General features: G+C 39.3%; 1 protein-coding gene across 2 annotated transcripts in view; it reads right to left on the minus strand.

Moving 5' to 3' along the window:
* The window catches only part of CUBN (cubilin), a 147767-nt gene continuing 130907 nt past the window's right edge, over positions 1-16860 (minus strand). Inside the window, exons 59-67 of one of the 2 annotated variants that reach the window (XM_065666495.1) lie at positions 16135-16352; positions 6337-6542; positions 5319-5481; positions 4666-4874; positions 3857-4004; positions 3559-3740; positions 2349-2514; positions 724-959; positions 1-327 (exon numbers count right to left, since the gene is read on the minus strand). In XM_065666495.1, the coding sequence (XP_065522567.1) occupies positions 220-327; positions 724-959; positions 2349-2514; positions 3559-3740; positions 3857-4004; positions 4666-4874; positions 5319-5481; positions 6337-6542; positions 16135-16352 (1636 nt within the window). In that variant the 3' untranslated portion in view covers positions 1-219. Of the gene's footprint in view, positions 328-723; positions 960-2348; positions 2515-3558; positions 3741-3856; positions 4005-4665; positions 4875-5318; positions 5482-6336; positions 6543-16134; positions 16353-16860 lie in introns of those variants that run through there. The other variant, XM_065666493.1, reaches the window with a different exon arrangement.

Genomic DNA, 16860 nt, shown 5'->3' on the forward strand with positions numbered 1-16860 from the left:
TTTTCCCAGTTGGGTAGATCAGAGTTTAATTTCAGTACAATGGGAGATGACATTTTTTTGACAGAACTCTAAATTCGTAACAGCTACACTAAGAGTAATTTTGAAAAGGGCTTACTTACTTCAGCTGCAGTTATCATAACTGGATTTCAAACTTACTTTATCATGTAAAGTCTCTTCAGTATATCAAGGAATGGTAATACATTTCTCATAAACAGTGTTCTAGCTTGTCCAGCTTAACTGGAATCCTGATGGTAAACTCACATATTCAGCATGAAATTTTACGCTGACTTGATGAGATGTAGCAGTAAATGGAGCGATGTTTGTATCCTAAAAGTAGACAAGAAAAATGAAAAGCTTTATTGAACATCAAGATCCTTTGGAAAAGCTAGTCAGAGAGTTAAAACTGAGGCACAAATTGGATCATGGTTTGGAAGTAACCTTAAGTCTCTCAAGTCTGTGCTAGATACTGCTGTTCCATTTCTCCCTCAGGTTACCACAAATATTTAAATCACAAATACAACTAAATACAGAGCAAAATAGCTTGATGCATCCCACTAGGTGTCACTATAAGGTCTGCAATAGAAGGCTTCTACATGCCTTACGCCTTCACTTATATTCATGTATGGGGAATTCAGGCCAGTACTGGGGAAAGAGTCTTGAACCTGGAAGAGTAAAGATTCATTTTAGTAACTTACAGGGTCACAGACAATAGGCAATACATACCATCCCACAGTATGGTCCAGCTGAGGGATAGCTGGCATCTGGCCCGTTGTAAAGGATCAGATAGTTGCTACTGCAATCCCCTGGGTCATCGATGCTGATGAAATCAAAGTTCACTGTGACAATTCGTCCCTTGGGCGCAGTAATGGACCACTCACAATCAGTGTTGTTGTGGTAAGTTGCCGGATAGCTGGGACTAGCAAATGAGCCAGTTCTGCCATATAACATTCCTCCACATCCTGGAAACAGACACTGATAATTAGCCTGGAAGGCTTAGTTTCACAAGGTACTACATGATGTAGTACATTAGTACAGTATTAGTAGTAGCACTGAAAAAGAGAGACACTGGGAGCTGGAACAGCCAATGTGGCTATCAGCATTATTCCAATAAGAGACTAAACTTAGGCTCTGGCTTCAGGAGCCTGAGAAGAATATGCAATGAGCATTAGACCATCACTGGATATTAAAAATTGAAACTCCCAAAACTGTTTGAAACAGGAACCAAAGTCTAAAGTCTGTGCCTTGGTCAGTTCATTTCCCAGCTTCTTCACTAGAAACAAATTGTTCTTCGGAATGAAAAAGTAATGAATCCTCATCTGATAGAAGAATACAGAGAACAACTCAGAGAAAATACTACATAACATAAAAGGCCATTTATATAAAAATTCAGTCTCCAAGAGTGGGCAGAAGCAGACGCTCTGGAAGAAATGCAGGGGTTTAGAGTAAGAATAGGTATGTGCAGATCACGCCTGAGATTACTCTCTCAGTTTCAAAATTTCTCAGCTCACATTTCCCAGACACGGCATCTTTGTATTAAATCATGCTTATCAGATGTCTTCCATGAACTTGTTCAGGTAGCCTTTGAATCCCTATAAATTTGTAGCACCCTATGGGAACGAGCTCCACAGCTTAACTGCATACTGTGTGAAGGACTGGTTTGCTTGGTTTACTTTGAACCTACCACCTCCTGGCTTTATCTGATGGCCTCTGGTTCTTCTGTGGGAAATGTCAGGGAATAGCTGATCACTATTTATTATCCAGTATCACTCAATTCTGTAGACCTGAGTAGTTTCTTAACCAGATTGAAAGTCTAAGCATATCTCACACAGAAGTCATTTTGAATCCTGAGCCCTTAGTTATAATAGTCCTATGCCATTTCGTAAGCCATTTATGAATGTATCTATGATATAGTCACTACACAGCATTATAGTTAGGTTGTTTTCTTGGGGCAAATTTCAGTCCCCTTCAGGCCTAGTAGTGCCTAGATCCTAGGACATACTACGGAGCTATTAATGGAGTAGGCTGAGTCACCACCACCATTGCTCTGTGGATCCCAAGACAGATGTTTCTGATATTAGCTGACTTCCCAGTGAAAGAAGTAGGTCTTCATCTTAAGTGGACAACCTCCTCTGGGGTTGCTATAGTCAACATTATACAGAGGGAATTGCTTTCGTCACATAAAATGGATCTCTCCCTACTGGTCTTGGGGAACATCTACCTTTCTCCAGTGACTGAATAGGTTGGGCTATGGGTGGTTGGAAAGGCCTTAAGTGTTGACAAGGAAGGGTCCAAATCTACATTCATATATTTTCCCCCTATGTGGAATTACTTTGTAATTACAGTCTTACCACTTGATGATGAAGTCCAAGTAATTTCATATCCATCATGAGCCCCGGAAAAATCACTCTTGAAACGAAGGTAGACAACATGATTTTTTGGGAAGATGGGACTGGGCACAGTGTTTCCACAGAACCTGCCAAGTAGTGGTGATTGCACATCACTCCCATTTCTGACCTTCAATGGACACAAAAGACATTGTCAACATTAAATCCCTGTGCCAGTTATACACCAGTACAATTATGCAGTGACACAGGCACAGCACAAACTATGTAGTGACTTACATGCATACTATAATTAGCATTTTGATATTGTTATTTTTCCTACTATATATTCTTGAAGAGAAGGAAAAAGAGACCATTAACCAGCCTGAGTTTAGTACATAATTGCATAGACCAATTACCATCAGAAGCAGGCAGCTAAATTTTATGGTGTGGTACATGTCCTGACTGAAAAAAATTACTTGACTAATAGCTAAGATGTGCTTTTGCAATTCAAGCTCATTTCCATAAGAAATGTTAATATTCCAGATGAAAAGATGTGCAGGCCACTCGCATTAAGTCACCTATCATATTACATAGCGCAGATGTAATCTGTTTTTTTCCTGAGCTCCAATAATGCTGGTGCTCAGATCTATTTCTTGAGACAGTAAAGAGGATATGAAAGGAGAACTAAATAATGATTCTGCCACAGACATCTGATTTTTGTCATCTGACCAGTGAATAGGGAAGCCTTCAACAACAACCTTCAACAAGCATGAAAGGACAGTCACTTCTTATTAGAGCTCCTTTTTTTTTTTTTTTTTAAGAAAAAAATGCACTTTTTTTGAAAAAAAAAAATCTTTATAAGAAAAATATCAAGCAGAAGGTATCTACTGCTGGAATGAAGGCACTCAGATTTATGGTGTTCTGTTCATGCACAGATGTTAGTATCAGATGAAAATTATCCTGGCTTGCTCTGTTAACTGTGTAACATCAGCAAGAGCTAGGTAAAGATGAGTTAGCTGATAATGAAATTATTTACTTACTGGTTTTGGACTTAGTTTAACTTTTTAGTGTAACATCTGAGTAATCTGATCTGTTAGTCTGTTACCCATAAAACAGTAACAATAAATGAGTCCCTAATGTCAGTTCATCTCAAGCTTGATCCAAGTTTATTAATATCCTCTGAAGTCAGCAGATTTTGACCCAGGCCCACAAAATATGTATACTTGCTTGATACCTCTAGGAAATCATGTGAACACTGGGCACTGTCTTCCAAACTGAAAGCATGGAAAAACAGAGAAATTGTGTGATTCAGGGGAGCTCGTAGAATGATGGAACAGTCCATATTATTGGGGTGATGACCAGGCCAGCCAGGGCTCTTCAGGTAACCAAATGGTTGGTTATATTCTCTGCTGCAACCTTGAGACAGAAAATGAGAAACATGTAAGCATTTCAGATCTCTTTATTGCTTTTCACTGTATGAAATAAACAAAAAGAATGGTAGGTACATTTTTTAGATGTTTCCTCAAGCTTACCTGTAGCTTGATAGGTAAATCTGACTCCATTATTAGTCATATATTCATCTGATTTGAAAGTCACAATGGCAGTGCGATCATAAGAATAAAATTCAGGGACTGGAAAAGTTTCAGTGCCACAAAATCTATGGACTGATCCTTGGCTGCGCTGGAATTCAATACATGTCACAAGTTACTTAATGGTAGAATTCGGTTTTCTATTTCCTGAACTTGAGGTAAAAAAATCTCTTAACACTTTCTATACCAGTTATGGAATCACATTTTAAAGTTCTCATGGAAATCACATAATAATGTCTCAACATTTTGTGTTCAATTATTATGAGAAACAGATGAAATGCAACAGGTATTTTCATGCCAAAATATGAAAATATGAAAGAAGGTTTAGAATAATATAATGCAAGGGACATAAACAGGTGGGGGGGTTTCTGGTGCTTTTAACAAGCACTCTTCTAGGCATGAATATTCATTTTTATTATGGTTCTTGGATGAGACAAAGTACAATTAATTTATGAAAACTTGCTGTTGGGCAGTATTTTCTGGGTCTTGAGTCTGGCAGCCCTGTTACTTGGTACAACTGTGAAAAATTGTCTTAATATTTACCAGGTCTATTTGAATATGTATATAGTGTGCTTCCATGATGTCTGTGTACCAGTTAACACACCTTAAGTGGAGTAGAGTGCATAATGCTTTGGATGTGCCCTCACAGAGAATTATCAGTCTGTTACCAAATGGTTGATTTGTCCTCTCTTTACAAAGAGTGAAGGGAGCTGAATATGAATGGGAAATGGTATTTCTTGTAAATTTCTTACTGTTGGGGAATCCTGGAGCTCTAGATAGTTCTGAGAGCAGTCCTGGCTGGAATGGAGGTTGAAGGCGTCTATCACCACTCTGACTTGCTGTTGTGGAGGCGCATCAATGACCCAGGTACAGAGAGTAAATGGTGGATATTCATTTGGGAAGTTAGGAGATGTTGCAGTCAGGGATGTAGAAGTTGCATTATATATTCCTCCACACAGTCCTGTGTAAAACAGTGATAAATGCATCATAAAGTGAAAACCTTTCCTACTGGGAAAGAATATTTATTGAGTAAAACCACACTGGACAATATACTTTTGTATTTACCTGTGAGTCTCTGGAAGAAAAGAAGTAAAACACATGTTAATGCTGTGTCAATGTATGTCATCAAAGTAAAATAAATGTTTGTTCCCTATATTGATGTCTTAACTATCGGTGACTGTTCCTGGTTCACACTCCAGACTGACAGCCACCCTGCAACCAGCCAAGACCAAAGAGAATTGCACCAGGGTCTAGCAGTGCTTATAAATGCTGTGATAAAGACTGTCTTTGCTCCTTCCTGAGCCCTGTATCTAGAATGAATTTTCATGATTTATTATTTAAATACCCATTTCCATAAAGAGTCACAACAATATATATGCATGCATATATATATGTGTGTACTTACTATCCACTGTGGTGTAGGTAGCATTGAAACCCTCCCTTTCCACAGAATTGTCCGTTAAAAACTTCACAGTCAAGGAATTACGGGTAGAAAGAAAAGGAGCTGGCACTGTAGATCCACAGAATGTGCCAACTAAATTGGCATTTTCATTATCTCCATCATAAAGCTGAAAGAAGAAAAGTATATAAACCACTAATAGTTTAGGCGCAACAAACAAATAAATAGAAATGAAATTCTCTGACCCCTCCAGACATTACAATTTCTTTTACTTAAAAGCACAGTACATGCTCTCGTGCTTTAACAGGATGTTCTTGATGTCTATAATTATTCATTGCTATATTAACTAATCCTGTTGGACAGTGTAAATCTCATTATGGAATATTCTGATCCTGTCTTAGCAAATCTATCAAAAAACTATTCTAATTTGGCATTCTCATCTCTTTTTTATATGTAATCTCAAAGCACTTTTCAAGAAGAAAAGTGGATTTTATTCACCAAACTGTAGAACTAATTTCTAATTTCACTGAGCTCAGTGGGATCTTAGAATACTCCTTGGTGACTCTTGTTTAGCAGCATTCTGCTATCCTACAGTTTGCAATTTGCATTTTGCTCCAACAAAATAGCTTTCGCAGGTGAGCATTGAGCATCAAGGCATATTTATTTATTCAAAACTTAATACATTTTATAAATTAAAATCCTTTCAAGCAGTTGTGCATGTTAACAAATCTGCAAGTTTAATTTCAAAGTGCTTGAGTTTTGTTTCTATTCTGTAAAATAAAGGCTCATTTATGTAGGCAGTCTAAGACCAGAAGTGTGTCCCCATAAACAGTAAAACTCTTACTGGTTTCCAAAAAGATAGGATGTCATCTGGAATAGTAATATAGCCCCACAGAAAAAAATTGATTAAGCAATTTAATTTCTTCATAAGACCATTTTCTATTAATTAAGTTTTAGCCCCACTGAGAGGATAATGGATTGCATCTCAGTCGTATTTTCTTGTTAAAGTGTACAGCTGTCTTACTTGGACATAATCATATCGGCAAGTCTGAGCAGATTGTGCTTCAAGCATGAATGAAGTGAAGGTGAGATTGATCAGTTTGTTTGCAGGTGCAGTTATGATCCAAACACAGTCCAGATTTCTCTCGTATCTTCTGGTCACATTGGAGACTGGAGAGCCAAAGCTATAAGGTGAATTGGTCAAGTAACCACCACAGCCATTCTGAGGTCCTGTTGAAGAAGCAGAAGCTTTTTAAAAGCAATTCCTGGCATTTATTTAATCTTCAACTCTTTAATGTCAAGCCAGCAGTTTTTTTCGGTGGTACAGAATTTTACTGTCCTGTCTCACAAGGACTATCTAAAGGATCAAAAGGCTTTCAATGCAATGCGTTAGATTGATAGAAATCACAATTAGATTTGGCAGAGTGAATTAAGAAAGGCTCATGTTTTCTGTTGAATATGAATCTTAAAAGGGATTGTCTGAAGACAGAGGGCAGAAATTAAATCGAAGAATAGTGGTTAAAAGGCCTTTTAATGCAGTTCTTACCTGCTAGTTGCAAACATTTGGACAGTAGGGGGCACTGGGTTGTTGACTTTGAAAATGCGGTTAAAACTGAAGTTGCTTATTTTGGCAATACGACTTCATTCGCGGAGGATTAAATTTGGCAGCCCCACGCTGGGACCAAGACTCATATTCATGAATCTAGCTAAAAGTGACCTACTTCTGGAAGCGTTTTGCTTAGTGAGAACTTAAAACTCCTCTGAAAAGCAGCGTGCTTTTCATTTGGATCCCGCAGACAGAGCCAAGTCCTGGACTTAGTCGCCGTGAAAATTTGAACCCTATAATGTTTTCAGTCACATTGAAAGAAAAGCAGTTATTAGAAGATCAGAATCCTTTTATTGCAGCTAATCACAAACAAGCAAAAAATACTATCTGAAGGGATTTTTATTTTTTTATTATTTTTTACTTTTTTATCAGTAGTTTGATTTGCAGAGGTTGGACTGAGCTAATAAATCTGTGCAATTTATTTACTTCCTTCCAGTCTGGGTCTCCTACCCAGTTATTTAACTCAGGAATTCAAATAAAATGTAGCTCATCCTCTTATTTTTGAGTCTGAGAAGGAGCTTTTGTAAACTGCACAGAGCAAAGCAGTAACTGCAACCAGCCTGGTGTCTCCCACAGCAAATCCTTTTAAGAGAATTTGATAAGAAACAAAGCTACAGCAACATGAGTGGAGTTTTAGAGTTTCATCTGCAAGTGTGAAATATGCTTGTCTGGTGGACATACAGTGACTTAACCTTGACACACTGACACATGTCCAGTCATACAAAACTGTGCCCTACTTGAGCTGCAGTATTACGAAAGATCACTCCGGAGAAAAATCAGCATACAAGTGTCAGGATTGCGGCAGAAAGAGCCCCGTCTTGCAAGACTGTAATGGTTAAACTGGAGTGACTAAGGCTGAATGCTGTCCTGCTCTACTAACCAAAGCCGGAAAAACCCCACCCTGCAAAGAAGTTTGCTTAACACCAAAAGCTTAATAACATCAGATTAAAGCTTTTGCTATAGCTAAAAGTGAACAGAAGAAACATTACAAAGTGAAAAAGTCAGGAATTAATAGATTCAAGTCCAGTTTTGTGGGCTGTTAATGAAGTTACTGTTCATTCCAATGCCACCGCAGAAGCCAAGAGCAGTGGGGGAAATGCAAGCAATAAATAAGGTTCTTACAAATAGTCTAGGAAGGAGGAAAATGTCAGACAGGAGGGTGCCTAGGCCTTATTTTTCACCCTTCTGCACAATATATTCAGTCCTCCTGGAACAATCTTGCTGGAGCCGTTTCCTGCTCAGCATTCTGGACACTGGCTACTAAACATAACATTAAGCATATAATCATGAGGCATAGATCATAGTCAGACCTTCCAGCTTTGCAATACTGAGCCCAGAGTGATACATGGATCAGACAACTTACAAAGCTTCCCTTCATCTTTTTCTGGGTTAGAGCTGCAGAGATGCCAGTCAGAGCACTGCAACAGGAGGCAGGGAATTGCCACACAGGCATGCAACAGCAAGGCTGTCAGTGCTCTTTTGGATATCAAAAGTCTGGACCTTTGCAATGGTGCACTTCAATGCCAGCTGTGCAGCTGTAAAGACAGGCCAGATGACAAAAAATACATTTGTGGGTAAGATATATTTGTACAGCACATAAAATGGACCTGACAGAGAAACAGGCCAAATCCTCATTATCAGAAAATTTATTCTAGCTAGTAGAGCCATTAATAACACCTAAATGGAGATAAATAGCGAAAAGCATGACTTACAGTTAATAAAACTGAAGTTTCGTCATTAGCTTTCACAATGCCTAGCCTAGCCTGCTCAGACAGGGTTGAGTCAAATGCTTGCAGGACAGTACATTATCAATATTGGCTAGACTGGAAGCCAACCAGATATAAAGTAGGCCTGCATCAAGTCAAATAAAGAGCAGTCCTTGTTGAAAAATCTATCCATCATGGTGCTTTTTAGTACTGATCAATGCTCCATCTGATTGCAGCCACTAGAAGTTACAGAATAATGAAGCTGTGTAGGTCGAGGGAACACCCAGAAGTAAATGAAGGATCAGCTGCTTAATAGGAGGGAACTCACGCTAAGAGAAACACTATTGCATTGCATTGTAGCCAGGACAAAACTCGTTGTTTGAAAAATCAGCACCACTTCTGAATAGAAGGCCAAAGAGTAGCCATTCAGCCTGCTGGTGATCATTAGTGGAATGATACTCATTGCTGGCTAACACAGCCAATGAAATTGTAGCAAAAATTTAAGCCAGATCTGGGACTGAAAAGTCTATTAATCTGTAGAACAGGCTTTTAGATATTAAAGGCTAAACTTTGTAAAAATAATGAGAAATGTACCTTATAGAACAATTTGTGTGGGGGCAGATGGACTGACTACATGGCTGACTGTGTTGTTTCAGTCTCTGGTTTCTTATTTAAAATGAAAATCATAAGGTCATCGTAAATCAGATTGCAGTCTTGTCCTCCCCATAAACAGCTTGCCAGGGAACACAAATTATCAGAAAAACTGGGGCACACACTGTCATCACTAATTGCTTTTGGTGGGAAGCATTAACAAAACTAAAAGGCTGAAGGACCATTCAGAAAAGAAGGACTTGAAGGTTCCCTATGGCAAATATAATTACAGCAGAGACCAAGCACGTTTCTCTGTTAAGTTACATTCTGTAGATAGGGAATGAAGATGAATCTGTGAAGCTGTCTGCTTTTGAAATACAGCCAATGGTAAGGTTCATTTACACAGGTATGGATGCAATGAAAGGGAGCCTACTGAGAAGTTTTAAATCTAGCAGAAACAACTAAACCAATGACATTTCAAAACACAACAAACTCATTTTGCTGCCCTTCACTTCTTACTAAATGAGCAACTACTAGAAGACAGAAAAGCTCTAACTCTGTTAGAAGAGTAATAAAAATCCTCTCCTAGATTTCTGAGTCACATTTGGTCTCACCTCTGCCAATCCCTGGGAATTCTAGGCTTCTCTGTGGTCTGAACTGAAAATCGGAATAAGCAAAGATTAACTCTGCCAAGACTAATTCTTCTTTCCTGATGGGCCTTATTTCCAGTGCAGAGGAGTGGCTGCAGTAGTTAGCTCGTAGTTTCTTTGGTTCATGATTTCAAACTGTAAAGCTGAGAAGGACAAGGGGCTGGAGGGAAAAATTGTACTGTTATACTTTGTCTCATGGCTGATACTGAAGGTTGGTAAATCTTTGCAAGCTTAGCTGAGCTGTTCCTGTGTTTGGCAATCATTGTACAGACATTGTGACTTCGGGAGGCAGGATGCTGACAGCAGTGCCAGCCTGACCGCAGTGCCTGCAACGTTTCAGGAACAGCCTTCACAGGACTCTTTTTAGTCCTTAGCCTCGCCTTTACGCAGAAAGGATTTTTTGACTGGACTGGTGCCCTGGCAATGGTACCAGCAGTGACATTCAGAATTATGAAGTCGCAGTCCCCTGCTTTAGCAGGATTTCACAAATGAAACAGACAAAGTTTGTATTCTTAAGTTTTTAGACCATTGGCTGATCCCAAATATAACTGTTGAGACCTGCCCTGTGCAAAGCCTGCCCTACTTCTGCAAAACCCTAATGTATGTACCTTCCTGTCCATCTCCTTGATACTTGTCTGAGTGACCACTGGCAGGCATGCAGTCTGGCCTCATTCAAATAGTGCATTAATGTACTTGTTGGCATCACAGCCACCCAGGCCTTTGCAGATCTCTCTGTGATATGAAACAGAAACTTCTCCTCACCCTTTGTTTGTACACACCAGAATAGATATTCAGCTAAAGTCATTGACTTCAGTCAAGCTAAGACAAATCATACCAGCAGAGTTCACCCACGCCTGTGTAAAGTGCCTTTAATCTGAATATCCCAACAGCTTTTAACCATTTAGTCACTGCAGTTATATTTAATCAGTGTCTGAAAATAATTTTTCACCTCATTTTATCAGATCTGTCAGAAATGTCCTACTTAAATGTGTACCTCTCTTCTTGTCTGTCTGGTCTGAGTATGCAAATCACTTCTGTTTATTCTGCTGTGGGAGGAGAAATGTCACAGACATTAAATAACTGACATTTCTGAGAGGCATTTGTAGACTATCCCTTAGCTCAACAGTTGTATTCTTTTCAGACATATTGAAGAGATGTATTTTCACACTGCAAGTGCTTTCTGAATTTAATCCGATTTCAAGCTGATGCATATTTTTATATTTGAACCCCAAAATATATTTAGAAACAGTCCAGGAATTGTGACTTATTAGTATATATTTTGAGCTTCTTATGGATGTTCTTATTTTCATAGACTATAATAAGATTAAGAAAAGATATTATTAGCCAAAATTCATTCATTATTTTAATAGATTAAGCTATACATAGTTAAGCCATGACAATGTAATGAATCTTGAAATGTGTAATATTAATGTGTAATGCATTTTGTAAAAAGCTGTGTGAACCAAAAGCCCAAAGAAAGTTTTGCAAGAAGACTTATGACTTTGAGGCAAGTTGATTCTCAGATTTGCCTCTACAGCACCAGGTTCTAAGTCTTGATATCTTGAGATAACGCCCCTGGAAGCGGGTTTTAATGGGCTGTGAAATCTCTGCCAGGCACTGCTGCTTTTCCAAAGGCACAAGAAGGTGCAGCAACACTCACATGCCACAGCTGATGGCCTGGAGCCACCTACAGCAGGTGCTAACATCATTTACATAAATCAGCGCAATGAATTATTCCTGGTGGTGTAAGAATCTAGAAATGACTCACAGTAGAACACCTAAACATGACCTATGCAACGGAATAACCAAACCAGTGTTTTACCTTATATTGCCAATTCAGAACTGGGTTTTCTTGTCAGCGATTCTGAATAATCCAAAAGACCTCCACAGCAACTGTGCTTGCTGAGCACAGCTGAAAATCTGCAGCTAGAAGCTGAAGACGGAGCGAGCCAAGCTTTCAGTTTGCAGGTCAGAACTGGACTTAGAACTATATTAAGAATTTTTTTGTTGTTGTTGATAAAATAAAATAGCATAAAATGCCATGAAAATTCTACTGGATCCATTTTTTAAAAGTACACTTTAATTTCATTAGGGGAGAGCATAACACTAAACCCATTAGTGATAGGCACTTGCTGTATTGTATTCCAAACAGGAAATAAGTAATTCAATACACAGCTAATAGAATAAGGGCAGGGAGATACCTCCGGATGATTTATCAGGTAAGTTACAGATCATTTTTTTCAGGAAGAAAAGCATATAAATTATCATCTATTGCTATGACAGGCATACTAGATTATTTATATGAATTACCTATAGCATTTTTCTAGTATATCAGAGAAGATTCTTTTTTCCAACTGTTTTTCTTGTAAACTATACTTACTTATGGTGTTTTCCCTATGTAAAATGATTAAAATTCATTCAATAGAAATGCTTACTTGAATAAAAAGGAGAGAGGGATCCTTGAGGATAAAACTGGGAAAACTGAGGACAATGCAGAGGACAGGGTGTTTTAACAACTTCACATTCCAACAGCCTAATGGTTGCCAAAGGTTTTGGAGGCATTTCTTCTGCCTAGAATACTAGTTTTCTCATTGTTGCCACCCTATTCTTCTTGCCTGTCTCTATCCATCTGGTTTTCCTCATCTTGTGTTTAAATCATAATCTCTTTGTGACAGCAAATTGTTTTATTCTGCCTGTGCAGTGCCTAGCCCAGTGGACTCACAGTCCATGAACTCATAAGCCCCAAGGTAATGCAAACAAGGGATGATATTAATTCAGTACACGATACTGCTCGTTCACAAATCATGTAAGTTCTTCTGCATGCTCACAAGAGATAGTATAAAAAAAGGGAGGGGAAAGAGCTGGCTGCAGCTTGAAGTCAAGCAGGATTTAGGGCTGTAGAGAAAAAGCAGGCAGCCTTCCTGCCCCTCTCCACCACACCTTCCCTACCGTCCCAGCTGTTTCAGTTTTGCCTGTACTGTGCGAAGAAAGCTCAGGAAGAGCTTTCTGACTCAACCTGTTTATTTAACCATGTGTAACACTTCTTGTAAATTCATATGGATTCCTTAGACAGCCTCAGTGAGCAGACCTGCATTTCAGAAAACTACATCCTTCTCCAATGGTTTAGAATGTGATATGTATTTCATTACTGAGACAACAGAAGTATGTACATGAGCAGAGAGAGCTGCCAAGGAGAAATGATGTGCTGTTAATAAGGTCACAGCTACATTTCCCAACAGGCATTGCTGACTCTTTAAAAACATGAAAACACACAAAACCCATATATGTCTTCTCAGCCTTTGTATTGTAAGCCTCAGAGGCATCACAAACTGGGGTGAGAGGGTCACTCCATTGCCACACGGGAATAGGCAAAAGTTCCTTTTATCACCAAAGTGCAAAGTCGCTGCTATCACAGCAGAGATGGCAGAGGTATGTGCGGACTCTATCCCTACCAGCCAGGGTCAGCTGTAAAGCTCAGGTCTCCCCTTAGAGCTGGAGAGGTAATCAGAAGATCTTTGTCTGAGTCACAAGCTCAGTACATACAGATCTCATTCTTTGGGGCAAAATCTTAGCTTTCCTTCCTTCACAGAGACATCTCATGTAACCAAACGCCTTAAACTGATATTGATTTATCTCTTCTCATCCTTTTATTGATTGCCTAGAGGAGCACACGCTTGCTGTGGAAAGGAGAAAGAAAAGACATTTAAAAAAGTAAAGGTGAGATGTTGCTGTACTATCAAATTAATACAATTTCATATTTTATGTTAGTCTCCTTCTTCTGACTGGGGGGGACCTTGAATATACTAGTGGGTGCAGGATCAGTGATGCAAACAACTTGTAATTAAAACAGCATGTTTTTCTACAGATATTTCTGGGTTTACCTCTTTGAATGCCTGGTTACTGTCAGTCTTGCTATGCTTCTCTATCCTCCCACTACAGTGGTTGTCAGATGGACTTCCTACTAATAAAATTCACAAGAGAAAGAATGGCTAACCCTGGATTTTGGCAGTACCCCTGAGAGAAGCCTGATCAGGAAAGAAATTGGAAAAGCTTGTGAGGAAAGGAAATAGCTTATTTTGCTACATATGAGAGTACTGTTTCTCCTCGCTTCTTTCCAATACATCATCAGGGTCACTCACAACATTAAACAGAGAGCAATAATTACATTATCCAGTTGTGCTTCCCTAGGGTAACTACAGAATAATACACTCACTGTCATCCAGCAGAGAATGGGGCCTCTTGTTCCTCTACAGATACCATCTTCCTTATCCAAGTGATTTATCATTATTAATTGTCATCTGATTACATTTGTACCCTGTAAAACCACATGGGTTTTATCTTTTGACAGATAGGAGGGAGCTTCTCTAAAGTACCATTTACAATAACAGTCTTTTAGATCTTCATGGTTTTATTCTCTTTCATTTGAAGCAGAATCTCCTGCCTCATAGTATAAGGATGTGTCACAGATTTTCCTGGCTCTGTTTCTTAGACAAGTCAAACTGGAAACATTTGTAGGACTATGACTCATGTTTTCTTTTTATAATATACTTTTCTACTTTTTGGCCATTCTGTACCAGTATGGGACTGTCAGGGTCCTTCCTAGTGGCTGTGTGGTTTAGTCAGTGTGGTTCGCTTCCTACCGTGAAGAAAGAAGACCTACTATTAGGTTAACATTTGGATTCTATGATATTAAAGGTCTTTTCCAGCCTAAACAATTCTGTGATTCTATGATCATGCATCTTGCCATCATGGCCTCTTCATCACATTACCCACATGTCCACATGACCATCTTTTCCAACTTGCAACTCCATTGCTCCTGAGTAAACTCATGCAACACCACAACCTCCCTTTTCTTGGGAGCCTGCAGAAATGACCCTCCAAAACTGAGCCTAATAGGTGTCAAAGTTTCTTCATAAAAGGCTTCTCCTCACTCTAGGAAATTGTCAGGCACGGTTCTGACTTGACAAGCTTGGCTTTTGTTCTGTTGTGTGTTTAAGCAGAATCTCTGACAACTCACACAAGTAAAACCAAAGTCAGTGGCTAAAAAAAATTGACTATATGCCAACAGGAAAAGCAAGAGCTTGGGGAGTTCCTCGTGATCACACCCTGGAAACAGGAACTCAGGCTGCAGGGAATCTCTGATAACTGATGCCTAAGGGTTAAAAGACAGCAACATGTGAAGCAACATTATGTTACTTGAAATAACAGTCCACAAGAGTGGTCTTAAGTATTCTTGTAGCAATTACTTTGAGTGAAGCAAAGGAGGAGTTAATAATAGTAATGACCATGAGGTTCTGTGGGAATATTTTTCCTGGCAAAGCCTGTAGAACCAGTTATTTTCTTTATCTGTAAATACTTTCTCAGACTGTATCAAATGAGAAAGTGGCTGGCCAGGGGTTGGGAGGGGATTCAATGACTCAGCAGAAGACTATGTTTGTTCTGCCACAAAGGCCTTTCATTCCGAACTGTGTGAGTGCCAGCTTTGTACATGGGACAATTACTTCTTTCTAGATCTCAAAAACGTAGAGTTAATTACACAGGAAACTAGTAGTGGTGAAATGAAATCAAGTTACATGTAATAATCATTTGCTGCTTATCATCCCTAAACAATTCAGATGTTATAAAAAGGTAAAAATCTCCTTTTACACCTTAATCTTAAAAATACACTGCTGAGTTTAAAACATATGTTAAGGCAATATTCAAGCTTTGCCCCTGACTCTTGTGTCCATCAAAACATTAAACATCCAGTGCCTTCTTAGAATGATCCCATTAATGTTATAGCCAGATAACCATATTGATCCCACAAAATCACAGTGGTGCCTGCAGGGGAACCCCAATCTTGGCTGAACTTTACTTTTTTAAAGTGTGATGCAAACTGCAAGGAAATGGAAGATAGATTGAAAGGAGGCATCTTTAGCACACCACCAGCCTTTGACTATAGAAGAATTAGAATTCTCCGGTATTGCCAGATTTCCTCTAAAAGAGAGGGCCTTTGGGTGCTGCTAAGGTTTGGTCACCCAAGAAATGCCTGTTCCTTCAGAGAGGCAGGAAAAGGTTAGCAAAGAATAAAAGGAATCAGTTCAGAACCGGGGCTGGAATGCAGGGATCCCATAAAGCCTAGTATTTATCCTAGTTCAGCCAGTGTTTTCAAAATCAGAAACATTCTTTTGTTTCCAGGACCCTTAGTGAGAGAGACCATAACCACTCCTCACCAAAAGAAATGACTTACCAGCAGATTCTTGGGTTTAGGAGTCTGATCATACTCTTACCTAAGGTCTCCCTGAAGGATGCTTTCCATCCCCTATCTGCTCCAAAGAAGTCTGTGTTAAACACCAGGAACAAGTTATTACTGGAGCTCTTAATATTCGGAGGCAGTGTGGAGCCACAGAATTTCCCGAGGAGAGGAGCATGGGTATCTGAGCCGTCATATACAGCCACATAGTCTTTGTAGCAAGAGGGAGATATTTCAAGTTGGAAGCTGTTGAATCTGTAAAATACATTTGGAGCTCTAGGTATCACATTTTTATTTCTATTCCTGTGTTATGTGTGGTTTTAGTGTTTGAGGAAGGTCCAAGTAACAACAATAGCCAAAGCCATACACAGACAAATCATTTCTCTTCAGGAACAAGCAACCAGAACTACCAACTGCATGGTAAAACATTCCAGTCAACCAGCCTCAGAAATTGCAACCCTCACCCAAGGGGCTCTTTGCAAGGCAAACTGTCAGTACACTTCAGGTTCCTGTGAAGCAGCAGACCTCCCATGTGCAAACATACCCTCTGTCACTTCTGCAAATTGTTCAGGCTGCAATTTCCTTGGGTACGTGAGGGGCATTTAAAATGCAGGCTCAGAGTGGAGGCCAGCTGGGTCTTCTGCTTAGCTGGGAAATGTTCTCTTAATTCTCTCTCTCACCATCAGCATATATGTGACAGAAGAATGCACCCATCTTTTACTTTCTCAGTGGCAAGATTTTGTGGCAGCCTTATCCTTCTTTT

The sequence above is a fragment of the Lathamus discolor genome, chromosome 2 (genome assembly GCF_037157495.1).
Source record: "Lathamus discolor isolate bLatDis1 chromosome 2, bLatDis1.hap1, whole genome shotgun sequence".
Classification (NCBI taxonomy): domain Eukaryota; kingdom Metazoa; phylum Chordata; class Aves; order Psittaciformes; family Psittacidae; genus Lathamus; species Lathamus discolor.